The following is a 25,710-nucleotide window of genomic DNA, read 5'->3' on the forward strand; positions in this document are numbered from 1 at the left end:
GATGACATGACATTGTCCGGTGTTGCTTTTATTGGATTGCTTAGTGTTATATATTGTCCTTCCTCTGCAGTTAAACAAATAACCTTGTAGGGATGATCTCACCTTTAGCCTCTTCTCTCTGAGCTTTTGTTGCTGGGCAGAGCATCCCCTGACAAAGAGGATTCGGCAAGATTCTCAGCTCCATGACAACATCACACAGTGCGTGGCGCAGCGCCCCCTGCAGTTTGTCACTCAGCTGTAAGGGGCTGACATTGCCTTGTTCCCAGATGTCAAACCGCACATACAGCTGCGGCTCTGTTAGAAGGCAAGCACACACAACTGAGATTGGCATGTTTTAATACTCCCAGACATTAAAATGACAACAAATGTGTACAAAAACATTAGACCAAACATGAACATAGACTTAGCATCTGCTATCAGTATCGAGTGCTGATACTGAACTAATTCACTTATTGCATACAGGACTGACGACACTGAGACACGTACTGATGCAGATCCTGCAGTCTAGTTTGAGAGGGTTTTTTGATAGTGTAGATATTTATTTCTCTACACAGTTCTTGTGCTTTTATTTCAAATATTCACTTTGAAAACCTTATGAAGGAGAATCTCTGAAATTCTCTCACTACTTTTGAACTTGTATGAAAATCTAATTACTAGTAGTTGATAATGAATTGCTGTGCACTTGATCTGTTTGAGGTTTTCAAAGTTGCTGTAGAAATGTACCCTCTTACACTTGTCTGTATGTGAAGACTACTTAACCTACAGTTCAAATAAACTTCTTTGGAATACATTTAAATTTAATGCATTTTTGTATAGTTTTTGCTCTTTTAATAAGAAGTTTACTACGGCTTCTTATAACCTTGAAATACCAACAACAACAAACCAATCATCATCATCATCATCATCATGAAAAAGAGTTCTGGTGTAGATATCAGTATTGGCAGATCTAAACTCAGGTATGGAGATGGGAACTGAGAAAAGTGGAGAGGTGCATCTCTGCATCAAAAGGAAAATCCTGTTGATTTAGCACATAATAATGTTGCTTTAGCTGTTTTAACACAGATAAAGACAGACAGTACATACAGTAGGTTTAAGGGTTACAGCTCGGATTCTGGTGGAAGAGCAGTAAATGTGCAAGGAAGCAGCAGGGGTTATGGGTACTAACAATAGCCCTGAATTGAGATCGAGGCCATGGTCTCACTTGATTCAGAAGGATCACAAATATCTCGGCTCTGACATATTGCTCTTTAAAACACTGGACAGTAAACACAGCACACAGAGAGCACAAGCCAGCGACTGTCCACATGTGGCTCTCTGTCAGGCTCTGCCACTCACACAGACCTCCTCACTGCACTCATACAGGCTGATAATAGTGCTCATCTGGAGGGGTGATGAAAACATTCCTGTTCACAACATAATGGCAGAACTCAGAAACTAGACGTTATGAGTGATTGCTGTTGCCGTTTCGCTTATCTGGCATCAATACTAACTTCTGCCTTCCTGCCTTCTGTCCTCTGCTGCTTCCTTCATACACTCCACTTTGATCACACCAGCAACACCAGCGTTTCATTAAAAATCCACATCATACACACTATTACTGTCAGTGTAACCTCTGTATTAACATGCTTTCAAACAGTATATAAGTGCACAGATGGGGAATTGTGTATTATGATGTCACTGCACTGGAAAGTTTTAATGGACTAAATCCACAATTGGAGGATGGCTCTATTTTTTATGCCCGAAAACAGCTGTCAGCTGTCAGTCTTATTTGTCTTTTCTTCTCCTACTGCAACACAATCAGATTTATAAGTCTGCAAGACTTAGTTTTAATTTGGATTTATGGCCCTGTGATGCAGAGTCACACTGACAAATTTCACCTCCAGGAACAAAATCTCCTGTTGAATTCATTCATTCATTAAGGTTTTCAACTTTAGAGGCATTTAATATTTAGACTTTAAATTGAGTGGCTGGACTATCACCTATGAAATAGCTTGACACTTGTGACTGTAATTACTCCACTTGCACATTAGTGCAGTTTATATAATGAAATGACTCCTGGCTCTTGCTGTAACCATGTAACATAATCAAATCCAATGTTGAGATGATTCTCAACACAATAAAGCGCAATGTTAAAACCAGTGACATAAAGCTCAGTCTCTGTTGCAAACTGACTTGGACGTGCACTGATTTCACACACCAAATTCATCTGACTTGTCATGATTAGTAGTATTTAACCTATAAAAACAGCTTTATAAAGTCTTCTGTGGATTTGTAGGAGCTTTGCCAAGTCTACTAAAATAACTGTGCAGTGGAAGGAGCACTCTAATCACAGACTGAAGTCATCATCTCCAGTGAATTGTTGTTTCTTTATATATTTTACATCATCACTTTATGTGTGCAATAATCCCCTTCCAGTCTTATTCAATGCAACACTGTATTTTTCATATGATGTAACTTCTCTTCAGCCACTCGGTCATTGTCTAATTTCATTCTCATACTTGTACTGTAAAGAGTATTTTTCTGAACTATACTATTGAGCTGTTTTTCTACCTTCCCTCACAGTGGCAGGCCTTATCTTGCCTTATCATTAGTAATGATAATGGTAATCGCATTCTTGTGTGAACATGTGACAAGTCAACAAATGTATACAATGCAAAGAAGTAAATGCTCAATTATTGGAAACATTTTTGGACCTTCACTTTTGTTTTATCTTGTGTTTTATGACATTACTGCTTCAAGGCCACATTAAGTCATGACCCTCAAGCCATCATTTAAACTGAGCACATTCTCGTTTACCAAACCTGGCCAGTGTATTCAACTTTATACTACAGAAGTACAGACTTGTTCAGACAAGAAAGTCAGATTTTCTCTGGACACAGAGCACAGATCTGATTTTCCTTACCTTTGTTTTGTTGCTTCCTGTGTGTGACAAACTCTTCATCTAACCCAAACCCTTAACCTTACCCTCCATCTAACCCTAAACACCAGCCCAGAACCAGCAGCCATATCACAAAGCAGAGCAAATTAAGTTTGGCTACAACAGCTCAGTGCTGTGTTTACCTGCGCTGACGCTGATGGAGTACACCTTCCCCACAGTGGTCAGCTCATCAAAACTGTCTGGATGAAGGGGGATGGTGCAATTCTCTGATCTCGGCAGTCCGGCGCAGTCCTGAGCTGGAACCTGAAGGGGACGACCATGTGCGTCCACAAATGAGAGGGCGATGCAGGCAATACCTGAAAGAGCAGGGGAATACATCAAAATGACCAACAAACTTGTACAGAGCCTTAAAAAACGAAATCTAGTCTGGTCATTAGGTTTTCACTTTCTACTGCCTCCGGAGTCACAAATGATTTGCTTTCCTTTGCAATCATAACAACCTAATTGACAAAGAAGCGATTTTCATATAGCCTTGGAATCATTAAGCAAATATCCATTATATAAAAAAAAAAACAATATTTTGTTTTAATTGCCATGGTGTCTGTCATCTTACACAGTATGATAGATTTAAAATGAGTAAAATGGGAACTCTTAATATCCACATGTGATTCCTCATCACATTACAGCTGTGCACATGCTTCCCCATAAAGATATATATATATGTCTTGTATATGTGCCCTATTACACTGATTGTGTGAGACAGTCCTGCAGAATGCTTCAGCTTTGACACTGGCCATTTTTGTGTACAATGAGAAAGCAGCACTGTGCAGGTGCTGCCCTGACAAGCAGCAGAGACACAGATGCAAAAATACTAATTTTCAAGTAAAGTTTTCAAGCAAAACATGAGGCCACATAGGAAACACATCAGGCTTAATCCTTATCACATACATTTCACCAAAATATTTGTTACTATGAACACCAAAAAGACCCCGTCACTATCCATCCACAACGACAGGGAAGCTGTCCTATTACATTTGACATTAAAGGAAGCTTGTCAATGAATGTAACTGAACTAGAAATCGGCCGATGACAGAGCTGACTAATACAAGAAGCCAAACAAATCATCAAAAGAAACTGAACTGAATGCACACAAACGTCAACTGACTTTAACAGCGCGTTCAAGATTCTTTAAAAAATGCTGTAAAGACAGTTTCAGATCATTAAATGCAACAATGACCCACAGCCAGTGTGGGCATGCAAAGCCATTTTCAGTGGCATGTGAGAAAGCAAACACTGTACTACAATTCTGACGTATGTCACTACTCTGTTAAATAATACATTAGTGTGGTGTGGTCCCAGAAGTTCCTCAATCAAATTAGTGATAAAACAGATTAAACCATGATGGATGAAGGTTGACATATGTCCAATCTCCATCTGCAGCGCACAGTTCACGCTGAGTGCTCCTTGTGTGCTGTAACTAGCAACCACCTGGAAAAGAGGAGACCACATCGCACCAATCTGCACATGACATGAAGAGCAAATCCAGCAGGCATGTTCAGCCCAGTTGGATGACAGAGTTTGGGTTTGTTGCAAGAGGAGACTGAGCCATGTGTGCATTTTGCTGTGAAAGAGTGGCACCAGACTTTCAGCGTAAAGCTTCATTTTGAAATTAAGCATGGGAAAAAAGATACAGCTGAGTCAATCAAGAGAGCAGTGTCTAAGTTAGTTAAGCAAAGTAGCACATTTAAAACACTGTGTGCCTCCAAACATCACGCTGCAGAGGGGAAACTGTGTGTGTCGCTAGTTCACTGCTGAACATGGGAAATCATTCACAGACAGAGAACACGTGAAGGAGGCTTTCCTCAGCAGCGCACAGGTTTTGTTTGATGGGACAAAGACTGCACTGATTTGTAGTTACATTTTACATATAAGGTTTATAACAGGGTTTCTATATGTGTGCATGTTCTGTGAATTAGTATCTGAGAGAAGGAACTGTGTGCAAATTGTAAGTTTACAGCTGAAAATCAGTACACAAATTTAAAAGAAATTAGAAGCACATTAACAAACGTCAAGGCACACCAGCCGTCGTCATCTTTGTAAAGTGACAATCGTCACAGAAATGATTGCTGACCCCTGCACAAGAGAGTAGAACAGCAAAATGTGTGCAGATTCTCACAACATAGGTGGTGCTAAAGGCTCGGTCATGTTACAACCACTGGTGCGTCATGCATTAAAGGAGAATAAAAACATGTTGTCGCTGTGTGTAATTCTGCAGCACAGTGTTAATTAGTGGTTATTTACAACAATGGTGGAACTAGATAAACAGTAGTGGTAGATCGACAACTGAGGCCTGACCAAGAAACTATGTATCTGCTTTTTGACTGGCCATGGGTCAGATTCAAAGGCTGTTTTAAGGTAAGTTACGTGTGAAACTAGTGAAGTCAGAAAGCAGGGACGGTGGCTGGAGAACTGAGTGGGTCATGGCATTCAGATGAATCTGAGGTCAGTCTGAGCGGATACAACGTAGACATAAGGCTGGCTAAAGCTGCCGGGTTTCTGCGCTTTGCTGGGGTGAGAGCAGGATCTGAAGGCCGTGAGGTCAGGGGTAGAGAATGGTGTGGCCTGTCACAGGGCTCAAATGTATGTGTTCAAGTTGACTAAATCTGAACTACAGAAAGTTAAGTAGGCTCCACAAGCAAACCCACTGATCACAGCGACTTCTTACAATGGGAGTACAGCTGAGCAAGATTCATCCATCCCATGTTGCCTTAGTAACAGCTTGCTGATGATGGCTGACCGTGTCAACCTGGGAAATGAGGCTGATGATTGCTGCAGTACAGACTTAACGGGCAGACTAAAAGTTATGGAGCACAATGTCTGACTAAAGGCTGACATTTCCCAGCTCATGGACATTTACTGTGTCACTCTGAGGTTCCTCTGGCCCATTCCTATACAGTATATGACGACAGGGTGACATTTTCATAATAGGATGATAATTCAAAAACTATATTTTGGAAATCACAGAGGTTCTGTAGGACATAACACCCAAGAGTAATATATTGAGACCTACACTAGGTTTATTCAACCAGCCTTAGGGTCCTATCTCAATCATGTGAGTGCAACAAGTGCAAAGCAGTAGTTCATGGGCGCACAGACTCCAGGCACACCTGCTATTTTGGTTCATGTATGTGCAGCAGTGCAAAGCGCAAAAGGGCAATGAGAGAAACCAATAATTAAACAGTGATTGCATCAATCAGATGCTATTTCACACTGTCAGTGGTTACATCACATCTTAAAATGTAACACAGCAGCATCTACACCTTTACACATTTCAAAAATAAAACATGAAATGCTGAAAAACTGCAAATAAAGAAGGTTGTGATGTGCAGCATGAATTAGCTCCAGACATCCAACATGGCCTGAAGAAAAAGGCAGAATATTGAGTTTTAACTGACCAGTCTGCTGTGTGTAGAACTGTGTGGGATTATTCTGTAGCAGCCGGGTGTCATTTGCATGTGATTTAATGAAGGTAAACACAGTGGACGGCCGTGTGTGATGGCACTGAGCTGTGGAAACGCACTTCTCTAATGAGAGGCTGCAGATTTATCAACATATGTGTCTTACTGCCTTCAGATGGCTGCAGGAAGCTTTGCATACAGTATAAAGCAGCTGTGGACGACAGATACTGTGAGAATCATTGACAGGTAAATTCAGACAGATTCAGTGCATTCCTGCTTTAACCACGTGAAATGTGTCTACTGGCTGGAAGGTGTGTATTTTTGGCATTATTCTGCTGTACATGTGTGCTAAGTTTGTTGTTTGCAGCAGCAGAGTGACACTGCATCAGAAACAGATGAGGTTTTGAGACATCTGCTGTCACCACAATGTCCACCAAAAATGAATTGGACTGAACCTCTAGGCTGTTTGTGCTTCTCCGCCTGTACAACATGTACTCTGCTCTGGGCACCAAGATTACACATAGATGGGCAAGAAGCATTTCAAGGTCAGGACAATACCAAATGGTTGGAGCGCTGCTTCAGCTATTCAGCTAGTCATTAATGCCTCCATGAGAATAAGGCCCTGAATATCCAAAGAGTCTGCTCAAAATATGACTGCTAGCTGATAATGACGTTCTTCAGACTAGGGAATTCTATTTCAGTGTATTTAAGATATGTATTGTGGCTGTGTTTGAAGCAGCAATCAGAGCGGCAAAAGCCAGTCCAGGAGAAATTTACAGTAATAGCAGGGAAACACTGGCTCGAATAGCAGAAACATCACACTTCATGCACCTTGGAGGTCCATGCCAAATCTACAGGCAACTCAAAGACAAATATGGTTTTCAATAAAAACGTATACGCTGAGGGAAGCCTTAACTAAAAGAAGTATAGCACTGCAAAGAAATGCCATGAAGAAAAAAGGACAAGAGCAGAGCACACGGGGCCAGCAGCAGCATGGGCTTCATCAACACGATGGGTGTGAAAGGCTGTGACGGGGACAGAAGAAGACATGTGGTGGTACCTTTAAACTGAGAAGGTGGGAAGAGTTGCTGAACCAGCTCCGACATGGTACCTGGGTCAACATTAGACACACCCAGAGAACAGCATTAGAGAGATGACCAGTATTCACTTCCAGTCCAATTCAACATCAGTAAACTCCAAGCATGCGTGGCAGTTGGAACGCGCTGTTGCCTCAGAGCGAGGTCATTGGTTGAAATCTTCACAGGACCTGTTGTGTGTGGAGTCTGTATGTATTTTTGAGAGTATGCCTTCATGCACTGTGGCTTTCTCCCACTTCCACCAATTGCTCATAGGTGTGACAGACTGATGACTTTTCTGCAGCATTTCCATGCTTTTTGTCCACATGATGCTAAAAGCCAAGTAAAGAGATGGATGGAGAAACCTGAAGCAACAATCCTGATGAAAATGGCTGCAGTGCTGCATTCAGGCCATTCCTCTCAATGTTCAGCTTCAGTCTGCAACTTGTGTCTTTTATGATTCCACCACTGAGGGTTATTCTACATGTAGTTGTGTCAAAGGACAAGTCTGGATTCCAGAGCTATTGTTTGTCTGTAACCATTCCTCTTCTCCATGACGTGATTCTGTCCTAACATGACGACATGTACAATCCAAAGTCAATGTTTCATTCAAAAATGCACTCTAAAGGTCAGCCAAGGCTAACACGAAGCTCCGATGTTGCAGTCTATTTCCTACTACAGAATAACCATTCTTAATATCAGTGTTTATGAGTTCCTGATCACACAAAGACAACCAAAAAATGAGATGAGTCTACAGGAAAGTTTTGACGTACGTTGGAGGCTTTGAAACATGCAGACTCACCATCAGTGTACGTGACTGGTTAGCCTACAGCTAACCTCTGTACAGCATAGCGGTACAGCGCAAAAAACACTCAACAGTCAAGTTCACATGAGGTGAAAAGTGCCGTGTTCAGCCTGAGTACGCCGTGAGTATCACTCCAGCTGCAGCTACACTGGACCAACTGCACTGTGCCTCCATGTGGTTGTTCAGACTGCTGAGGCCTCACACGGCTTCAGCTCAAAGTTGGAATATGCCTTTTATGGACTGACGACTGTTACTGCTAACGCAACGCTGACTTTAGCTCGTATGCTACAGTTAGCACTGAATGTGTGGTCACATCGTCTCTCTCAGCTGTCAATCAAACATAGGCTTTGAGAATAAAGGTATCACAGTGTCCTGGATTCTCCTTTGGCATATAAACTTTCAGCTTTTGTCCACGTAAAAGTGAAAGAAGTTAGTCTCTGACTAACATGTGTGTGCAACCCCATCATCACTAGTTCTGCTGAATGGAGCATTTGTGAGTTATCCTAAAGACGTTCTTGTCTTCTCATCAACAAAAGAAAGTCATAAATATAAAAACCAATTTGACATGATTTTTAACTGAAGAGGCTCATCACTAATGAGATTTTATCACACTTAAATGCTGCAGATCACAGATTCGCAGGTCATATGTAGTGGAACACTACCACCGCTACACTGTAAGCATCACCCTGTCCTGCCTCTCAAAGCAGAGGTCCATTCACTTCTTTTATCTTATTGGAGCAAATCATTCATACCAGCCAGGAGAGCGATTAAAACTCATCTGTGTTTTCACACACAAGCACATAATCATCATAAAATAACATTAATGTCAAGATCTGAAAAATAAATTGGTGCTCTTGGAAAAAAAACACAATATAATATTTTTATAAATGCAAGTATATCAGCTGGGGTTCAGCAGACATATTTACCTGTACCGTGCAGTGCAGTCATTAGAAAAGACCTCATTAATTAGCTGACAGGAAGCACAGGTGAGAGTCTGGGTACCCAAACACTGCTTGAGCTCACTGACACTGAGTTATTGTGCACACAGGGCAGGGATCAGGTAGCATCATATAACTTAAGCACCTTGTTCCACAGCTGCTAAAACTAATGAGATGGAGTCAGAGCTTCTCTGCACAGCAATTAAAAAGTAGTTAGACAGCAAGCGGAATGAGTACAAGAGCAAGGAACAAACTCTTCATGTCAGCGTCGGTGTTTACGATGTGACAGGCGCAGAGAGGTCATTTTAAAGACAGACTAAAGAAGAGAATCCCCAGAGAGCACCAAGCACACTGCAGTTAAAAACAGCTCTGCATCTTACAACCCTAGGGACGCTGTGTAAAACAGGAATGAAGCAGAATGTGATCATTTGCTAATCCTTTTGGACATATACTCAACTGAAAGCATTATGAAGACAATATATTTAATGCTCTACGTCATCAGCTTCATTGATTTTTGTAAATATCTGCTTATTCTGAGTTTGATGCAGCTACATAGTTCAAACAAGTTGAGACAGGAGGAACTAAAGACTGGGAAAGATGTGGAACGCTCCAAAAACACCTGTTTGGATCATTCCACAGGTAAACAGGCTGATTGGTTACAGGTGATAGTATCATGATTGAAAGGCTCAGTGGTTCACAGCGAGGATGGAGCGAGGTTCATAACTTTGTGATCACATGATTGTAGAAAGGAGATTAATACCTGGGCTCAGGAACACTTTGTAAAACTGTGGTTGTTAAACAGTTTGTAAATGACTGCATTCTATTTTATTCACATTACATACAGAGTCCCAAAAATCGCAGTTGGAAGTTGTTAGCTGAGCTGCTGGAAAAGCAGAAAAACCCTGTCTAACAACATAGCTGTTGGTGCTTTTATTAATCTTTCAATCATGGTTTACTGGGCACAGCTCTTGCACTTTCAAGCAGTGATCATGTAATAACTTTTAAGCAGAGGTGGGACAAACTGAGAGCCATGACTGGAGGAGTCCAAGCCATGTGACTCCACATCTCTGCCTAAAACTTTGACTTTAACTGACAGTAAACAGCCTGACTGTTCATGCTTTCATTGCCTTTGCTTCATGGAACAAACCTCCGACAGCCAACCCACTCAGGATAATATGCTCTGTGAATGAAAATGCAGCACTGTGATTAGGAGCCAAAAGTTAAAACAGTAATGCAACGTAGTGTATAACAAAAATATTAGTAATTATAAATGGGGGGTTAATTCTGTGAATTCACATATGTACTAGCTGCTCTTTGATGGGAGCTGTTGAATGACGCCATTGTTATTTCTAAGCTTTCCACAGCCAGATTTCCACTGAGCATTGTAGGCTTTCAGACACAGAGCTGACTCCAGCAGCAGCATCCCCTTTAACTGACCTCAAACATCAGATCACATGAGCAGATCCATACCTGTGAAAGTGTTGCATTATGAAATGGTAATGACCACTTCTGACTGTAAGGGAAATACGTGAAGAGGAAATGTCACACCACGGAAACTACACTGACTGTCCACCTCGCATTCACAGGTCAGCGACCACGTTGGACCACCAAAGACAGCAGCCGGCAGCGCTCCTGCCAGTCACAAACCACACATTATAAACAGCTAAGATGCTTTCCTCCAATACAGTTGATATCAGTATTGATAGAGAAACGTGTGAAGTCCCTGATGCTCATCAAAGTTAGAAGAGTGCAGTGGTTTCTGTTATGCCAGACAAGCAGACGAAAACGTGTGGGGAGTTCTAAATAGGAAGAGAAACGTTCAGCATATCCTCTGATATCATACTGACAGCACATCGGCAGCTTAAAAACAGGAGAGTGGAGCAAATGAAAAACTCTACTGCTAAGCTAAAGCCTGAGGTTACAGCGAAGTTTCCAATCAATTACTTGCTCGTAGTAAACAAGAAGAAATTATCTCACACCGATTCTGTGAAATAGAGAGGAGCAGACGAAAGGAATTAGTCTAGAAAACAAAGACTGAAGAAAAGACAGAGGCTGTATCCAGGTTAGATGAGAACACGCTTTGACTGTTAATGTGCATTCAAACACCTGTCTCATGTGATCTGGTGAGCTCCACTTTCTGTCCTGATTCCACTTGAATCTTTTTTTACTAATTATTTCAGACATGGATCCTTTTAGGCTTTCTCTACTATAAGAACTTAAGGAAACATAACGCCATTGTCACTGGTTCTGCTTTTCAGCTCCTAAAACTAAATCTGGACACAACTCACGAGGTGCTGCTGCCTCAGGTACTTTCAGGGGTTGTCAGCAGTGTTGCCAGTCATGATTGGTCAGATGTGTCACAACAAGGAAGAATACAACAAACGCTGCAACAGTAACCACCAACACACATCTGTATCAACCAGGATATCCAGTACTTTAACTAAGAACAACAGTGGCAAACACTTGTTTGACAAACCAGGTCCTCATTAGAATTTGGGCAGAGGGGGCCATTCAGAAGGAGCTGGAGTCGGCCTTTACAAAGCAAAAAATGGACGAGAATAATTCTCAGTGTCTGGCCGACATGGGCAGACAACAAGCAGCCAAACAGTGTAGCACAGGGAAAATGAAACTGATGAAGAAAGAAAAAAGAAACATTATGGTCTGCATTGCAACCAGTGTAGCAAACCAAGTGGTCCAACAGGCTTGTGGCCTCTCAACAACTTGTGTCAAAGTCACGCGCAGGTCGCCTCATTTGACACTCGTGAAATGACACCCACAGGACTGGACGTCACAAACAGAGACAAGAGTTAGACCAGGTAACGTAGCTGCAATGTGCCGATGCTGGGAGGGAATGTGGTCCAGGTTTTTCTGGACACATGTTGACTCTGGAAAATAGAACTGTCAGAGAAATGTGCCCTGCCAGTTGCCCTCTGGTTGCCCTTGAGGGTGGATTCATGTCAAGATGAAAAAATAAAAAAAAATAAATAAATGAGGGAGCAGAATTTGACACAACAATGTTCACAGTATCACAGTGTCCTGGATTCCTCTTTGGTCTATCAACTTTCAGTCTTTGTCCACGTAAATGTGAAAGAATGTATCTGACTAACAACGTGTGTGTGTGTGTGTGTGTGTGTGTGTGTGTGTGTGTGTGTGTGTGTGTACTGTCTATAGTTGACTGTCCCACATTAATTTTCCTCACTCCTACTCTTGCTTTTTCAATGTCATAGAACAATTTGCAAAATACAGCAGAAAGTCTGCTGGCTGAGTCCTCAAAACTGCAATGACATAAAACATAAAAAAGCAGCAAATCTAACCTGAGAATGTTGATTTTCAACATTGATAAATTCATTGATTCTCAAACACACTCTCTCTCTCTCTCACACACACACACACACACACACACACACACACACACACACACACACACACACACACACACACACACACACACACACACACACACACACACGCCTGGCACTGAGGGCACGCTGGTGTGGGAGAATGAGATTACCTTTGCCTCCTGTCCCCTGGCCTCCAGGTTTATTGTAGAGGTAGATATCACCGTCTGCCAAGTCACTGCTCAAATGAAAGAAGTGCTGCAGACAGAACAGGAGAGCAAATCAGCCCCCCGATGCTCAAACCACAAAGTCAGCATTTATTTCAAACATCACAATAAGGCTTGTCAAAATGATTTTAGTCTCTGCCAGTTTTGCAGAGCTGGGAGCCTCACATATCTAGGATTTATTCACTTTTAATCCAGATCACTTTAAACTGAGCTGTTTGTAGTTCACTTGCACATGTCAAACTGTAATCTATCAGTGCAGGGAGGAACTTTTGATTTGCAAGCAGCAATAACTTATTACAAGTCATCAAACCATTCAAAGTAGTCTGAGGACTTAGAAAAGTCAGACCGACTGTTTACTGTAGTTTTTTATTACCTAGACTTTTTCACTGCTGCTGAAACAGCTTCCAGCCACCACAAATCACCATGTAATGAGTGACTTGGCAGCTGTTGAACAAATAGCGCACAGATTTTGCAATTTTCTTTCTTTTCCATTACAAAAACCAGAGAATTTACAATGGCAATGCCAACATAGGGTGCACTGGGTAGGTGGGTGGGTATTTTTACAGACAGATTTCTTTTCTCACATGCACAGTATGTTACATGTTCTGACAAAAGTCAGTCTGGCTTTTACCTTGAAGTGATGTGCTGTGTTGCTGTCAGTGTACTTGGGTACATGCAGGAAGATGAGGAGGTTCTGCCTGAGGTAGTGAGCCACAGCGGGCAGCCAGGGAAGACAGTACTGGGGGAGGCTGAAGTTCATCACCTCAGTGGCAGGGGATCCTGATGGCTGGATGAACTGACCAGACAACATTCAGTGACAGCTTTTATCAGTAGCGTGAGAGGATACAAATGCTTTCTTGTTGTCTCGGTGAGAATAAAACCCATAATTCTTGAAGTACAAGCAATTGTCTCGCTGAAGGACACAGACCAGCCACAAATAAATACAAAGAAAAAACATTGTATTTAAAAAAACTGAAAGCTTTTCCCCTGAATTTCTTTTACAGAAATTAGAGTCAGGCAACACACGGGCAATTTACCTCCACATCAGCTGGCGTCAACTTGCAGTTCCTGACAAGCATGACAGTGATGATGTCCAAGGTGGTCTCATCCAGGCGTTTCCGCAGCACCTTCACCAGCTCGTCTGTGATCTCTGGACCTGAAGAAAAAGATGAAAAAACATCTCTGTATCACCCTCATGCTGCAAATACATAAATGTTTGGGATAGTATATCATAAATGTGATTGAATTATAGTGATTAAAAGGTATGCTAGTTATTTAAGATCAGAATCAGAATTAGAATCAGAATTGACTTTATTGGCCAAGTATGTGTGCACATCCAAAGAATTTGACTCCAGTTTAAACATTGCACACAAATGACTGAACAATAAGTTAAGTAGTGCAACACTGTAAATAAAAGTCGGTAAAGGCAGTAAACAATATATAGAATGAAATTCACAATGTACAGGTATTTCTGTTGACAGTGAGTGATAAAAACTGTGCATTAATGGATGATAGATGGCCAGGCAGTGGATGTTTTGGTGTCAGATGGTTAGTGACACTGTATAAATAGCTAACTGCGATAGATGTGCTTTAAATAAAGCACTTCTTGGATATTCTAACTGAAACAACCTTCCCCAGTGGCAAAATCAGAAAAAGACAATCCAACAGTCTCGTGCTCAGTCAGGCTTACTTTATGCAGCGACTAGCCAGGTGTGCGAAGGTGTGAAATTACATGGTTGGAATCTGCTTATATGATAAGAGAGGGTATTTATTTAAGGTTGGTACGATTGAAAAGCTCTGGTAAAAAGCTAGTAGTAGACCTTGAGTTAAGATCTTTCTTCAGGGGTCAAAAATGAACTTCTTTGTGATGTTTTTATTGTAGAGGGAGCTGAGGAGGAAGATCAGAAAGGCAAAAAACTGCTTCAGGAGGACAATGGAAGAGCAGTAAGGCCCAGCCTGGGGGGGACTGAAACCTTTTCTTCAACAGATTGGATCAGTCATCTGCCCCTCCCCCTGTCCAGTCCTGCCTGCTGCAACCACCATCGTCTGTAGCCCCTGTGCACTGCCCCAAACCCACCTTCCCCCCCTTTCACAAATTCAGATCAAAGCTTCTCAAATCCTGTGCAGACCAGTTGTGCAGGGTAGTTGTGCACATGAAAACATTTTGCGTGGTACCATTGCCAAAGACACAGCCCCCCCTCGACCCAGTGAAGGTGGGTTCTTCCTGATGGAAAACATGTTCCATCCCATGCAAGACGCTCCGACAGCACTGGGCAGCTCCTTCAGTGACATGCTGCTTCACCCACAGTGTGTGAAGGAGAGACAGTGAAGGTCCTTCCTTCCAGCTGCTGTCCGGCTTTGCAATCACCACTCCTCCCAGTAGACCACACCAAAGTGACAAATCCACTCACGTGCAATATCAGTGCACACTAAACTGTGCAATAATCCATATGTGCAATAATGTGTATCTCAAACACTGCCCTGTTTTACTTGTTATTGATATTTATATTTTACTTATTTACTTATTATTCTGTCTACTCCATATGTACCACATTTTGCTTTTTTTCTTGCTGATGCTTCTTACTATTACACCATCCCCTTTTCTGTTGTCACACTCTAAATTTCCACACTGTGGTATTGATAAAGGATTACCTTATCTCACGTTATCTTATTATGGTGCATCATCAGAATTTAGACACTCCCTGCCATTCCCCATTGCATTAAACTAGATGAGTCACTTTTTGACATTTTCTGTAGTTGCAAGAAAAACTACGTACATGCTTACCACCATGTTGTATAATGTTAGGAAGTATTAGACCATTGTTTAAATATACGATTAATAATGCATTAATGCTTCAAAGGGCTAAAATATTAGGCACTGTGCATTTCATTTTAATATCTCTTATGCTGACAAAAGACCTGTGCTGTACTTAACAAAAACACACACATACACTTTAAGGTGGGTTTCAATAAAGGTATCCAGTAATGTTGCAAAAAAAGTGAGTTCAAAGAACAGTGAGTAGATGGAACAGGCGAGGATTTAATAAATCCTGTTTGTGAGAAACTGCTGATGTAATCCCAGCCTGTCAGGGAAATATTCCCAGTACAACAGTGCCATCAAGACAACCACAGGAGGAACAGCAGCCTGTTCCAGCAAGTCTGAACACCAGGGCTACTCAGGTCCACATATGAATGGTATTAGCTCCAGGATCAATGGCAGCAAGTACAGCAACATGGATAAAGGTAAGCCATTATACATAATGCAACCAAACTTAACAAGTTCAACAGCTCATCAAGAGACTTAACTAAAACTACAGCATTCATTCAGACAGCACAGGGGCTTGACTTAGTGGGACAGACGGCACTGTTTGCCTGTAACCAATGCCTGCCACATGGAGTTAGTGATCCAGCTGTTAGTTGGTTTTGCAGCTGCTGCACGAGGTTAACTTTGATGCACTGCTGGACTGCAGGAGAATAAATGATTTTTGGCTATTCCTCTCACATTTCTCTTTTCTCCTGCCTTTTCTTTCTAAACCTTTGACATCTTGCAACAATCACTTGCAATAGTGACAATATTAGCATTTCAGTGACTGAAAGTGACAACTTGTTGTCATGGTAATGACACGACCCTTCTTGTGATTGGACTAGAGTGAACGCAGAGGTAGGAACTGACAATGGCTTGAAGACTCCTTCAGACTTATCATCTATGTAGAGAGCAGCCTTAGTTCTGCCAAGCTAGGATGAAGGACTGGAAGGACCATGGACTTTAATGCAACATTTTTATGACTCATTAGCTTGTCCCATGCATTTGACTTTGAGCTGTCGGCTTAATGGTCCAGGCAACTTGCCAACACCCACTCTTATTCCACAAAACAGCTTCATCGATGATCGGTGGACAATGATTCCTATTGGTGTTCTAATTTGTTGAATATACAAGCATAAGGCTTTGTGGCTTATGCAATGTGGAAAGCTAATGATAGTAGTAATCAACATGATGCCGACTATAACTACTCCCATCCTGTGTGCGTATTTGTCTATGGTGTATCTATTTGTTAATTAAAGCTTGTTGCAGATATTGGGATAATTTGGGCTAACAGGAAACTAACAGGAAACTACAGTGCAGAAGGAATGTGTTTGTCTCCTTTACATCGTTTGTCCAGAGCACTAAAAAGGGTCATTTTTCAACTGTAGAATGTCCCTCTCTCTAAATAACTAATTAAGTGATCTTTATCAAAAATGTTTATGTGAAAAAAAGACAAATCTGTCAGTATATTGTTATTGCATTTTTTTTCAAGAATACGTTTGGTAGATAAAATAAAATAGAATAAAATTGGTTATATGATTTTGTTAATGTCATCAAATCCCATGTCCAGACACAAGCCAACCATGACCGCATCTGAGTATTGTGCATGGCCTGATATATCTTATTCCTCTGTGAATTCCATTGTTGTCCGAAAACTGTCTGAAACACATCACTGAGGCACACTGGGTGACACGTTCCTTCATTACCATGAACACACACACACACACTCAATCCCACATACACTGTCCTGCTTTCCAAAATACTCACTAGAGCACCAAATGTGGATTAATCCGCCACTGAAAATAGTCCCCAACACATTTCCTCATGTTGAGTAATGTATGGAGAAAAACTACAGTATCCCCTGTTGTTTATATTACAGCTGTTTCATGAGAAAAATGTAAGCTGGTTTTAAGATTTATATTGTCAGAGCTGAGAGAGTAGGTAAGGAAGAGACTAACAATGCTGTTTTCTGTCAGCCGCATCCAACTCTCAAACATTGATACTGGCCACAGTGTCAAAAATCCAGTATTGGCTGGAATATAGCACACAGCTCTAGCAACTAAACCAGACTAATATGTGGACCAGATCCAAGCCTTCGCCCAGACTTTAAGGAGCCCAACTTTATTCTAATGCTTATAAGCTTTAATAAATGAATGAATGTTTCAACTCAGTCAAGAAGAACCCATGAGGCTGAAAGTGAGAATGCTACGAGCACTCAGCAGAAATGCAGACAAACAGTTGTCTCCACTACATACAGGGCACACACCCTAGTAGGTTTCCTTGCCCCCAACAGATAAGGAAGACTGTGTGTGTAGGATTATTTCACATTTACCTCAGTGAGTCAAAACACAAGCATACACCTGACATGACTTACAGATACTGCACACTATTTCAGTCTAATCTTGCACTCACTCACCTACTTTTCAGGACTCTTTTTTTAACAAAAGTTGCCAGCAGAAGGAGGTGATAGACGCCTGCTCTGTCAGTGGACCGAGCCACATTTACTGAGAGCAGAAGTGCAGCGGAGGACGTTAGCAAAGCTCTGGCTGTTCCCCGCCCTTTTCAGCAGGCTGTCAGTGCAGCGGGGCAGCATCAGTCACCAGCTCGTTCCACTGAGGAGCGTTGCGTCAAGCCTTCATTTAGGCTGACATCCAGCTCCGAACGCCTCATCCCATAATACCACAAGCAACACGATTAGCTGAGGGCAGTTAGGGAGTTATTGAGATCTGCTCTGTCATGTATGTATGATCCGCCTCACTCTTTTTTCTTCCTTTTCTACAGCCATAGAGAGGGGACCCAGCAGTGTCTGCTTAAAAATTATCCACAACTGGAAGAGAACCGCGTAGATACCAGTGTGATATATATTGTAAAATTAATCACTTGCATAGCTATGGTAAATATGAAAGTATTTTATTCAAACTGCTGCCAACGCCCCAATCAAAATGTGATACACTGCTGATAAAAAGCAAAAACACATCTGAATGCAACGAATATTCCTTCAGATTAACGTCCAATATCCTCCAAACCGAAGGGTGGCAAAGCAGTTGATAATCTGCTTCTATTACCAAACATATTCTCTGGAAATCTTCAGCACCACTTGTCATCATGTTATTTGGATTCGTTTTTTTTTTATTTCTCTATCGCTGTTGCTATTTTCCTTCCCACTGCTATTACATGCTGCTGCAATGCCCAAATTTCCTGGGGATAAATAAAGTTTTATCTTATCTTATCTTAGTGATTGATCTCAGTGAGGATGTAATTCCCAGCCAATAACAGCACACAGGGCGTGAGGTCTATAAAGACTCTATAAAGACATAGCAGCCACGCTACATCACTGTCCCTGTCCTCTCTGTGTCATCAGTGTATACAGAGCTGCAGGGCTGTGTGTCTGTTTGACCAAGGGCAGGGCTGAGAAACACACATAAACTGGTTGTCACAAAGATGGATGAACAAGTATACACACACACACACTTTAAAATGTAGCACTTGAGACGATTGAAAAATAGCGTTTTATCCCCCTGATTCACTGCTTTGTTCTCAGTAACACACCATCCTCTACCTTCAAGCTCAAATGTTCCAAGCTCTCTTCATGCTTACACTGTCTGTGAACTGTGTGTGTGTGTGTTAGGGGGGAGCACAATGGGTAGGACCTCAAGCTCTTCAGTGGAAACATTTTGTATGTAGTGCCACAAGGCTCAATTGTTTCTCATCCACTACTTTTCAGTCTTTATGTTGCCACTAAAGCTAATCATGATCATTATCATCATGTATGAATCCTGAAGTTGAATCAGTAAACTGAGGCTCTTGATATTGATCTACGCTTTAATATGGGTGTCTGGTCTAACAACAGTATTTTTGGCCTTTTCTTTCTCCTTGAAACACCACTTAGCTCTAACACCTGCGCTGCTTTCAGGTCTCCCCAAAAGCCTGTAGATCAATTACAGTTTATAGAGAATGCTGCTGCCAGAGTGGAACAAAGAAAATAGCTCAAATTACTGCTGTTCTAAAGCACCTTCACTGGCTTTCACAAAGTCTTTGGATAGATTTTAAGAGCTTGGTACTTGTGTATAAATCAATTCATGGCTTTGCCCTCTGATCCACTAACTCTCCACTGCTCCTGCTCACACAGACTGGAGGGGAATCTGCCTTCTACATGACACAAACTGGATGTCTGTCAAAATCTTGGTTTCACCTTGGAATCGTTATGACTGCTCCACTAACTCCAATTCAAAAAATGTTAAATCATTATCAGCCCTTGATGGTTCCCAGCTCTTACCTGCATTTCCCACTCCGTGCACCAGCAGCAAGATGTGCTTGTCTACTTGTCCAACTGGCCGAGAGCCATCCAGAGAAGACCTGGAGCCCTGAAGAAAGAGACAACAAACATGTCAACAGCTTGGCACCGGCGGTCTGACTACACCAACAGTGGTGGTTGCTATCAAAATGCTGGCTCAGCTCCAGGAAAGGCTTAATGAACAGCTGACTAATATCAGCATATGGCTCTCTGAAAATTAACTCTCCTTACACCTTGGGAAAACGAGTCAGTTCTGTCCAGATCACATTTTATGGGATATCCCCGTGGACAGGGAAAGTCAGAGTCCTGGCATCCTTCTTAATCAAATGCCACTGTGTCAGGACACATGTCCTGGGTCTCAGTCCACAAGAGCACGTGGAGAGGAATCAGTTCATGCAGTGAAACGGGCTCCCTGTGGAGTCCAGAGCGACACAGATAAAACTCTGTCAGGTTTGCAAAACGGTGAATGGTACAGTCTCAAATGACTTATTAAACTTCTTCCCACAGGTCAAAGAGGCTCACGGGCACACCAGGTCCAGGGTAGCAAATCTGACACTGCCAGACAAAACAACTGACACCTCTTAAAATGAGCCGTCAAACAAACCAACAGTCATCCAAATCGTAATGATTACAGGGACTGACCTTTGACAAACAGCTTTTATTTAGAAAGTTCCAGTTTCATCTCCGTGTGAAGTGTTGAAGTGTGTGCAGGGACCCGACGTCCTCATGTAATCCACAAATGTGATCATACATTCTAGCCCACACAAACCAAAATCCTTCCTCTGCCCTACTCTCGCTTAATCTCCAAAGAAGCGTTCTACTTAGTTGGAGTTAAGAGGAGTAAACATTGCAAGTGACTGTATCCATTTTAAAAACCTGAGTATTTCTACAGTAACCCAGTTCCTGTCTGCTCCAACAGGACACGACCGTCTGGAAATATGGAGGGAGTATGTGAGTATTCTTCTGCTGCTTTATGTAAGTGCTTTCAAAACTGTCCATCACCCCCCTGATAGAATGGATCTGAGTGAGATTCGGGGGAAATGTCAGTTTCCTACTTTATCACAGACAGACTCTACCTGGCAGGTCACAATTTAATTTCCCCTTCAGCGCATCAGATAAGCTACAGAGAAGCACATGGATTAGAATTCAAGTCATCAAACTAAAACTTTCCTGTGATCCTCTGTACCTGGCTGACAGACTACTTCTGGAGGAAAAAACAAAAATGGCCCATTATCTTCATCACTTTAAGGAGTAAGTAAGTAAAGAGGAAGACCCTCATGAACATGCTATTATACAGTACACCTTCTGGGTACAGGACACTCAATGGTAAATTCATAGCTTAAAACTATGAGACAGACATAAACGTTTTAATTATGTCTGTTGTCTTGTTATCTTGAAATGGTATCAATTGCTGTTAGTTGCATCTATGTTGTTTCTTCAGTTGAATTTTCTGGTCTTCATTTCCTGGTTCAGATGCAGTGTTCTGTTTGGAGCGGGGAACACTATGATGTGTGATTGACAGTCGTTAGTCTGATCAGAGCCGACATGAGATGACTTCTCGACTTCTGACAAGCGCTGGATGGTGCAGAACATTTACAGCTGAATACATTCGGTGTATGTTTCATCATGAATCTTCCACGGAGCTTTTTCCAGTCAACAAAAGCTCTCTCTCTTCGATCACTTACCATAAGGTCATCGGAAAACAAGGGCTCTTGACTCCTGGCAAGCCCCATGGAGCGAGTCATGTGGAGATTTCCATCCACGTCTGAGTATTTCCCTGTTAGTGACGTTTCACAAAGTCTGGAAAGATGAGCACAAGGAACAGGTGGAAGCTGATGTGTGTGTGACTGAGCTGGGAATAATCATGTACTTTAGGTACAAATCCAACTTTTGCTTATCAGCTACTGACTATCCTTTCCTATCGTTTTTTCTCCTCTGTTTCTTGTCCCTCCCCAGTGTTTTCTATCTATTCTATCTGAAAATGTCACTAATGTGCTCATGTTGCCAAGAAAGTGTTGGAAAGTACACCAAGGTGTGCAAAGGGAAGTCAATTACAGCACTCAGTCAGTACATACCTCCTAGACACAGAACACCAAAGACTGATGATATGTCATAAGATAACAGTGTGGCACTACTCAATAAAATCAAAGAGAAAAACCAAGAAGAAATAAGTGCCACAACACTCAGTTCCATGTTCGATGTGACACAAGAGACACAAGTCTGCAGGTGCATGAAGTGAAATGTCTTTCTTTATGCTATTACACATAAATTATGTTTTCTGGGGAGGCACGAGTGACTTAACAGCCTCCATAAAGGTGAGATAAGTTCAAATTGGCTGTCTGCATCTCTTGTATTTCTAATATCAGAATATGTGTTTCATTTCTTTAATTTTACATAGAAGACATTTTGGAGCAAATTATGAAACTGCTAATTTGACTTCAGAACTCCAGACATTTAACTATCATATAAAAAAAAATCAAACAGACATGCTTCTACTTGAAATACAAGAGAAGATTTAGACAGTATTTTCACCATATAGAGGCTGCTGTGTTACTACTTAAAACAAAACAAAGAAGCCAAAAGGAAAAAAACTATGCATTTGGAAGCACATACATGGACCTGAATACTGTAAGACACTTGATGTCTACAATTTAACCATTCCTGCAAAATGAGCCTGAAATGCCTATCCAAGACACTCCCAAAGTAAACTCACAGCTGTTCTTGAACCATTTGGAGTACATGCATGTAACACAGCTTTATCCCCAGCAGTCAGAATCACTGTAAGTGCTACTGACATTTGAGTAACAGAAATTTGAACACACTGAAGTAGAAGGATTTATTTTTGCCTGAATTTTCTTTTTTTGCAAATAGATGCCTGCAGATGACTACCTGGGCCTTATTAGCTGGAAACACAATGGGACCACAGCATGACGCCAAAGCCTAGTTCAAGTTCAATAAAAACTGATAATAATACCACAGAAAATTTAGCTTTTACAAAAGTGTTTCCAATGGTATGTCGAGGCATTCTAAAAAAGAAAGCCATTTATTGTATTTACCTGTTATTATGAAGCCAATTAATACATTTATCATTTCAAACCTTGTGCAATATCCCTAAATCCCTAAATGGAAGATCCTAATTGGTCAAGTGAGGTGTCCATGTTAAGGGGTTGAGTGGGCAATGATTGTAATAACTGTGATGTGTGCTGCAATTTGACTTGTGTCCTCAGCACAGCAGCACTAAGGGAGCAACCATGGTCTCAGGTTTACTCTCTCTTCTGCTCTCTCCCAAGATGAAACATGGCTGAAGTTGTGAAATAGTATGTGAACTGTGTAAGCGAGGACACAGAAGAGCTCCCTCCAGTCTCACAGTTCAAAATGTGATATGGAAGCTCTACTACTTGGCCCGGGGCATCACAAAATGTTGTTTACTTACAATGCTGTGTTTGACAGCAGTTCAATTTCCAGCAAGTTTGACTTCCTTTCTACTACAACACGCCTTAAGAAACTGTGGGTGGATTTTTCCTTCCAGCACACTGATAAATGAAATGAAAAATCTCCCAGAACTCAGAGCTGCCCTTAGAGGACACAGTTTACAGTCCTCCCACAGCCCTCGCATGTAAAGGAGTGGTTATAGAATATTGTGCTTTATTGAATTTGGAGGTGAAAAAGCTGAAAAACATCTTGAATAAAAATGTGTGCCACAGTGGAGAAGCAGTGTCTAACCTGAGGTAGAAGACTGATTTGGTTGTTCGCTCCTGGTAGACGAACATATTCTTCCTGTTGACCACACAGAAAGAGTTCAGCACAGAGCGCAGAGCCTGGATCGCTAAGAGAGGGAGACAAAAAACACACTGACATGTTTAGCATGTCTACAAAATAAATCTTTTCATCTAAAGAAGAGAATCATCTCGATATAGAAAACACAACACGCTATGAGGAGGCTGATTAATGAAAGTGAGTATGAGAACAAGGGCTATTTGCTAAAAGTGCTTGGAAATAACTTCTGGAACCATAACCACTGTAAAAGCTTTGGCAGCTAAACACAATCAAACACTAAGGTGCCCAGTGCAGCCACACTCCCACTGCTGTCCACCAGGTGGGGGAATAGGGGGTCTAGTGCCTTGCACAAGGGCATGTCAGCAGTGGCTATTGAGGAAGTATCTAATATATCTGAATATCTGATAGTGAATCTGAAGTCATTGTGGCTGTCAACCGACATACAGGAACGTAGTTTTTACTCTATTTAAAACTAGTGTTAAGATTTACCACTCACCCCTGGATACCCCCATGTTGGGTCCCATCTTGAGGCGAGGGTGAATGTGGATGATTGTGCTCCACACCACGTCACAGGCAAAATGTCCAGGGATGAACTGCATGGTGGCTGCCAGGTAATCTCTGGCCTGGTAGCTCTCCTCCGTGTTGTAATCTGAGTGGTCAGAGTCAAAAAGTATGAGCGTGAGGACGTGGAAATACGCAGCCACGCTGCAAAGGGCTGACATTAAAGTGTGACATCAGAGGACTGAAAGCGCGCCCTTCACTGGGGTGCACACAGAAATCTGGAAAATGGAAATGTCAACATCTGAATAGATAAAAGCCAACGTGTCTGCATCTTCTTCTGACTCACCGTCAGAGGTGTTGAGCCTCTGCCTGTACAGAGACTCGTTCTTCCAGATGTCTTCTTCACTCTCAGCCACCAGCAGAGAGTTGCACACGTGGCTGTCGTGTAGGTCCTGCAGCAGCATACGCTACACACACACATATATACAGCAGACAGTGAGCATCAAGAGCAACTCACACACTGTACATACGACTGTGTTGATGTATGTGTGTTAGTTGCTATAAAGCTGCATTTACATACAAGGCACACAAGTCTGGACTGATGTTCATGTTCATTAATGTACAGCAATCCTCTATTAAATTTAATTATTTGGCAAATGTAACAACTTTTTTAGGATTTTTCTTGCTGAGGGCTGCAGTCGCTACCTGATTGACTATTCTGCAGATTTCACCGATCTTCCTGACCACCATTTGATGCAGCGCTAAGTATTCAGGCAGCTCCTGATCTTCCTCCTTCTTCTCCAGCTCCTCAGCACCGACCTCTTTTCCTTCTGTGAAGCACCTGCAATAATATGACAAATCCTAAGAAACGGCTGGGCTCCAATCACCAGCCGTGATCCAGCGTCCTAGAATGGAACTGTGCTGAAATCTTGACCGTCAGTCAAGTTGTAATGAAGCTTCCTACATACACTCTCAGCAAAGAGAAAACATTTTCCAACGTGGTGTTCAGAGCATTTCCTGAGGTTTGTCTCACCTGGAATGCGAGTAGACCTTCACTCTGTCCTGGTGGATCTTAACAATCAGCCAGAAGTCTGGCATCAGTGGGGACTGACACTCCTGTTCATCCAAGGTGGGGCTCTCGCACTCAGAGTCACTGCTGCCGCCGTCATAACCTTCAAACACACAGAAACGGAATGATGTCCACAGTTTGCTTCGTCACATAAGTCATGTCATGTGTGTAAACGCTGGTAAATGACAACAGCATGAGTGAAAAACAGCTCCTCATCTCTCCAGCCTGATGGATAAATATGAGTCAAAGTTTGGTGCGTTGCCACTGAAGCACTCCAAATGTCATTTTAAGCAGATGATACAGTCTCGTATTCTACCATCTGAGATCTGGATCTATTAAGACTGCAATGATTTCACCATTTATTCAAGCTTTTTCTACCTGCCATGCACTTAACTTTATTCTAATACTGTCAATTTTATGGAAATGTTCTCAAGTCTGATTGTCTGTTGCTGAATATCTGAGTGTTCAGGTTAGGCTGACACTGTTTGATCACTCTCTTATATCAACACTGGATTGTAGAGGACCTGAGCAGCTCCTTCAGTGGCC

General features: G+C 41.9%; 1 protein-coding gene across 6 annotated transcripts in view; it reads right to left on the reverse strand.

The window, feature by feature from the left end:
• The window catches only part of szt2 (SZT2 subunit of KICSTOR complex), a 106,984-nt gene that overhangs the window by 42,818 nt on the left and 38,456 nt on the right, over positions 1–25,710 (reverse strand). For 5 of the 6 annotated variants that reach the window (XM_041934546.1, XM_041934541.1, XM_041934543.1 and 2 more), the window contains 13 exons: positions 25,129–25,267; positions 24,801–24,936; positions 24,442–24,562; positions 24,091–24,243; positions 23,541–23,643; positions 21,503–21,617; positions 19,800–19,887; positions 13,758–13,876; positions 13,352–13,516; positions 12,667–12,751; positions 7,397–7,447; positions 3,061–3,234; positions 103–294 (listed from right to left, as the gene is read on the reverse strand). In XM_041934546.1, the coding sequence (XP_041790480.1) occupies positions 103–294; positions 3,061–3,234; positions 7,397–7,447; positions 12,667–12,751; positions 13,352–13,516; positions 13,758–13,876; positions 19,800–19,887; positions 21,503–21,617; positions 23,541–23,643; positions 24,091–24,243; positions 24,442–24,562; positions 24,801–24,936; positions 25,129–25,267 (1,641 nt within the window). The remainder of the gene's footprint in view (positions 1–102; positions 295–3,060; positions 3,235–7,396; positions 7,448–12,666; positions 12,752–13,351; positions 13,517–13,757; positions 13,877–19,799; positions 19,888–21,502; positions 21,618–23,540; positions 23,644–24,090; positions 24,244–24,441; positions 24,563–24,800; positions 24,937–25,128; positions 25,268–25,710) is intronic. The other variant, XM_041934542.1, reaches the window with a different exon arrangement.

The sequence above is a fragment of the Chelmon rostratus genome, chromosome 4, assembly GCF_017976325.1.
Source record: "Chelmon rostratus isolate fCheRos1 chromosome 4, fCheRos1.pri, whole genome shotgun sequence".
Classification (NCBI taxonomy): domain Eukaryota; kingdom Metazoa; phylum Chordata; class Actinopteri; order Chaetodontiformes; family Chaetodontidae; genus Chelmon; species Chelmon rostratus.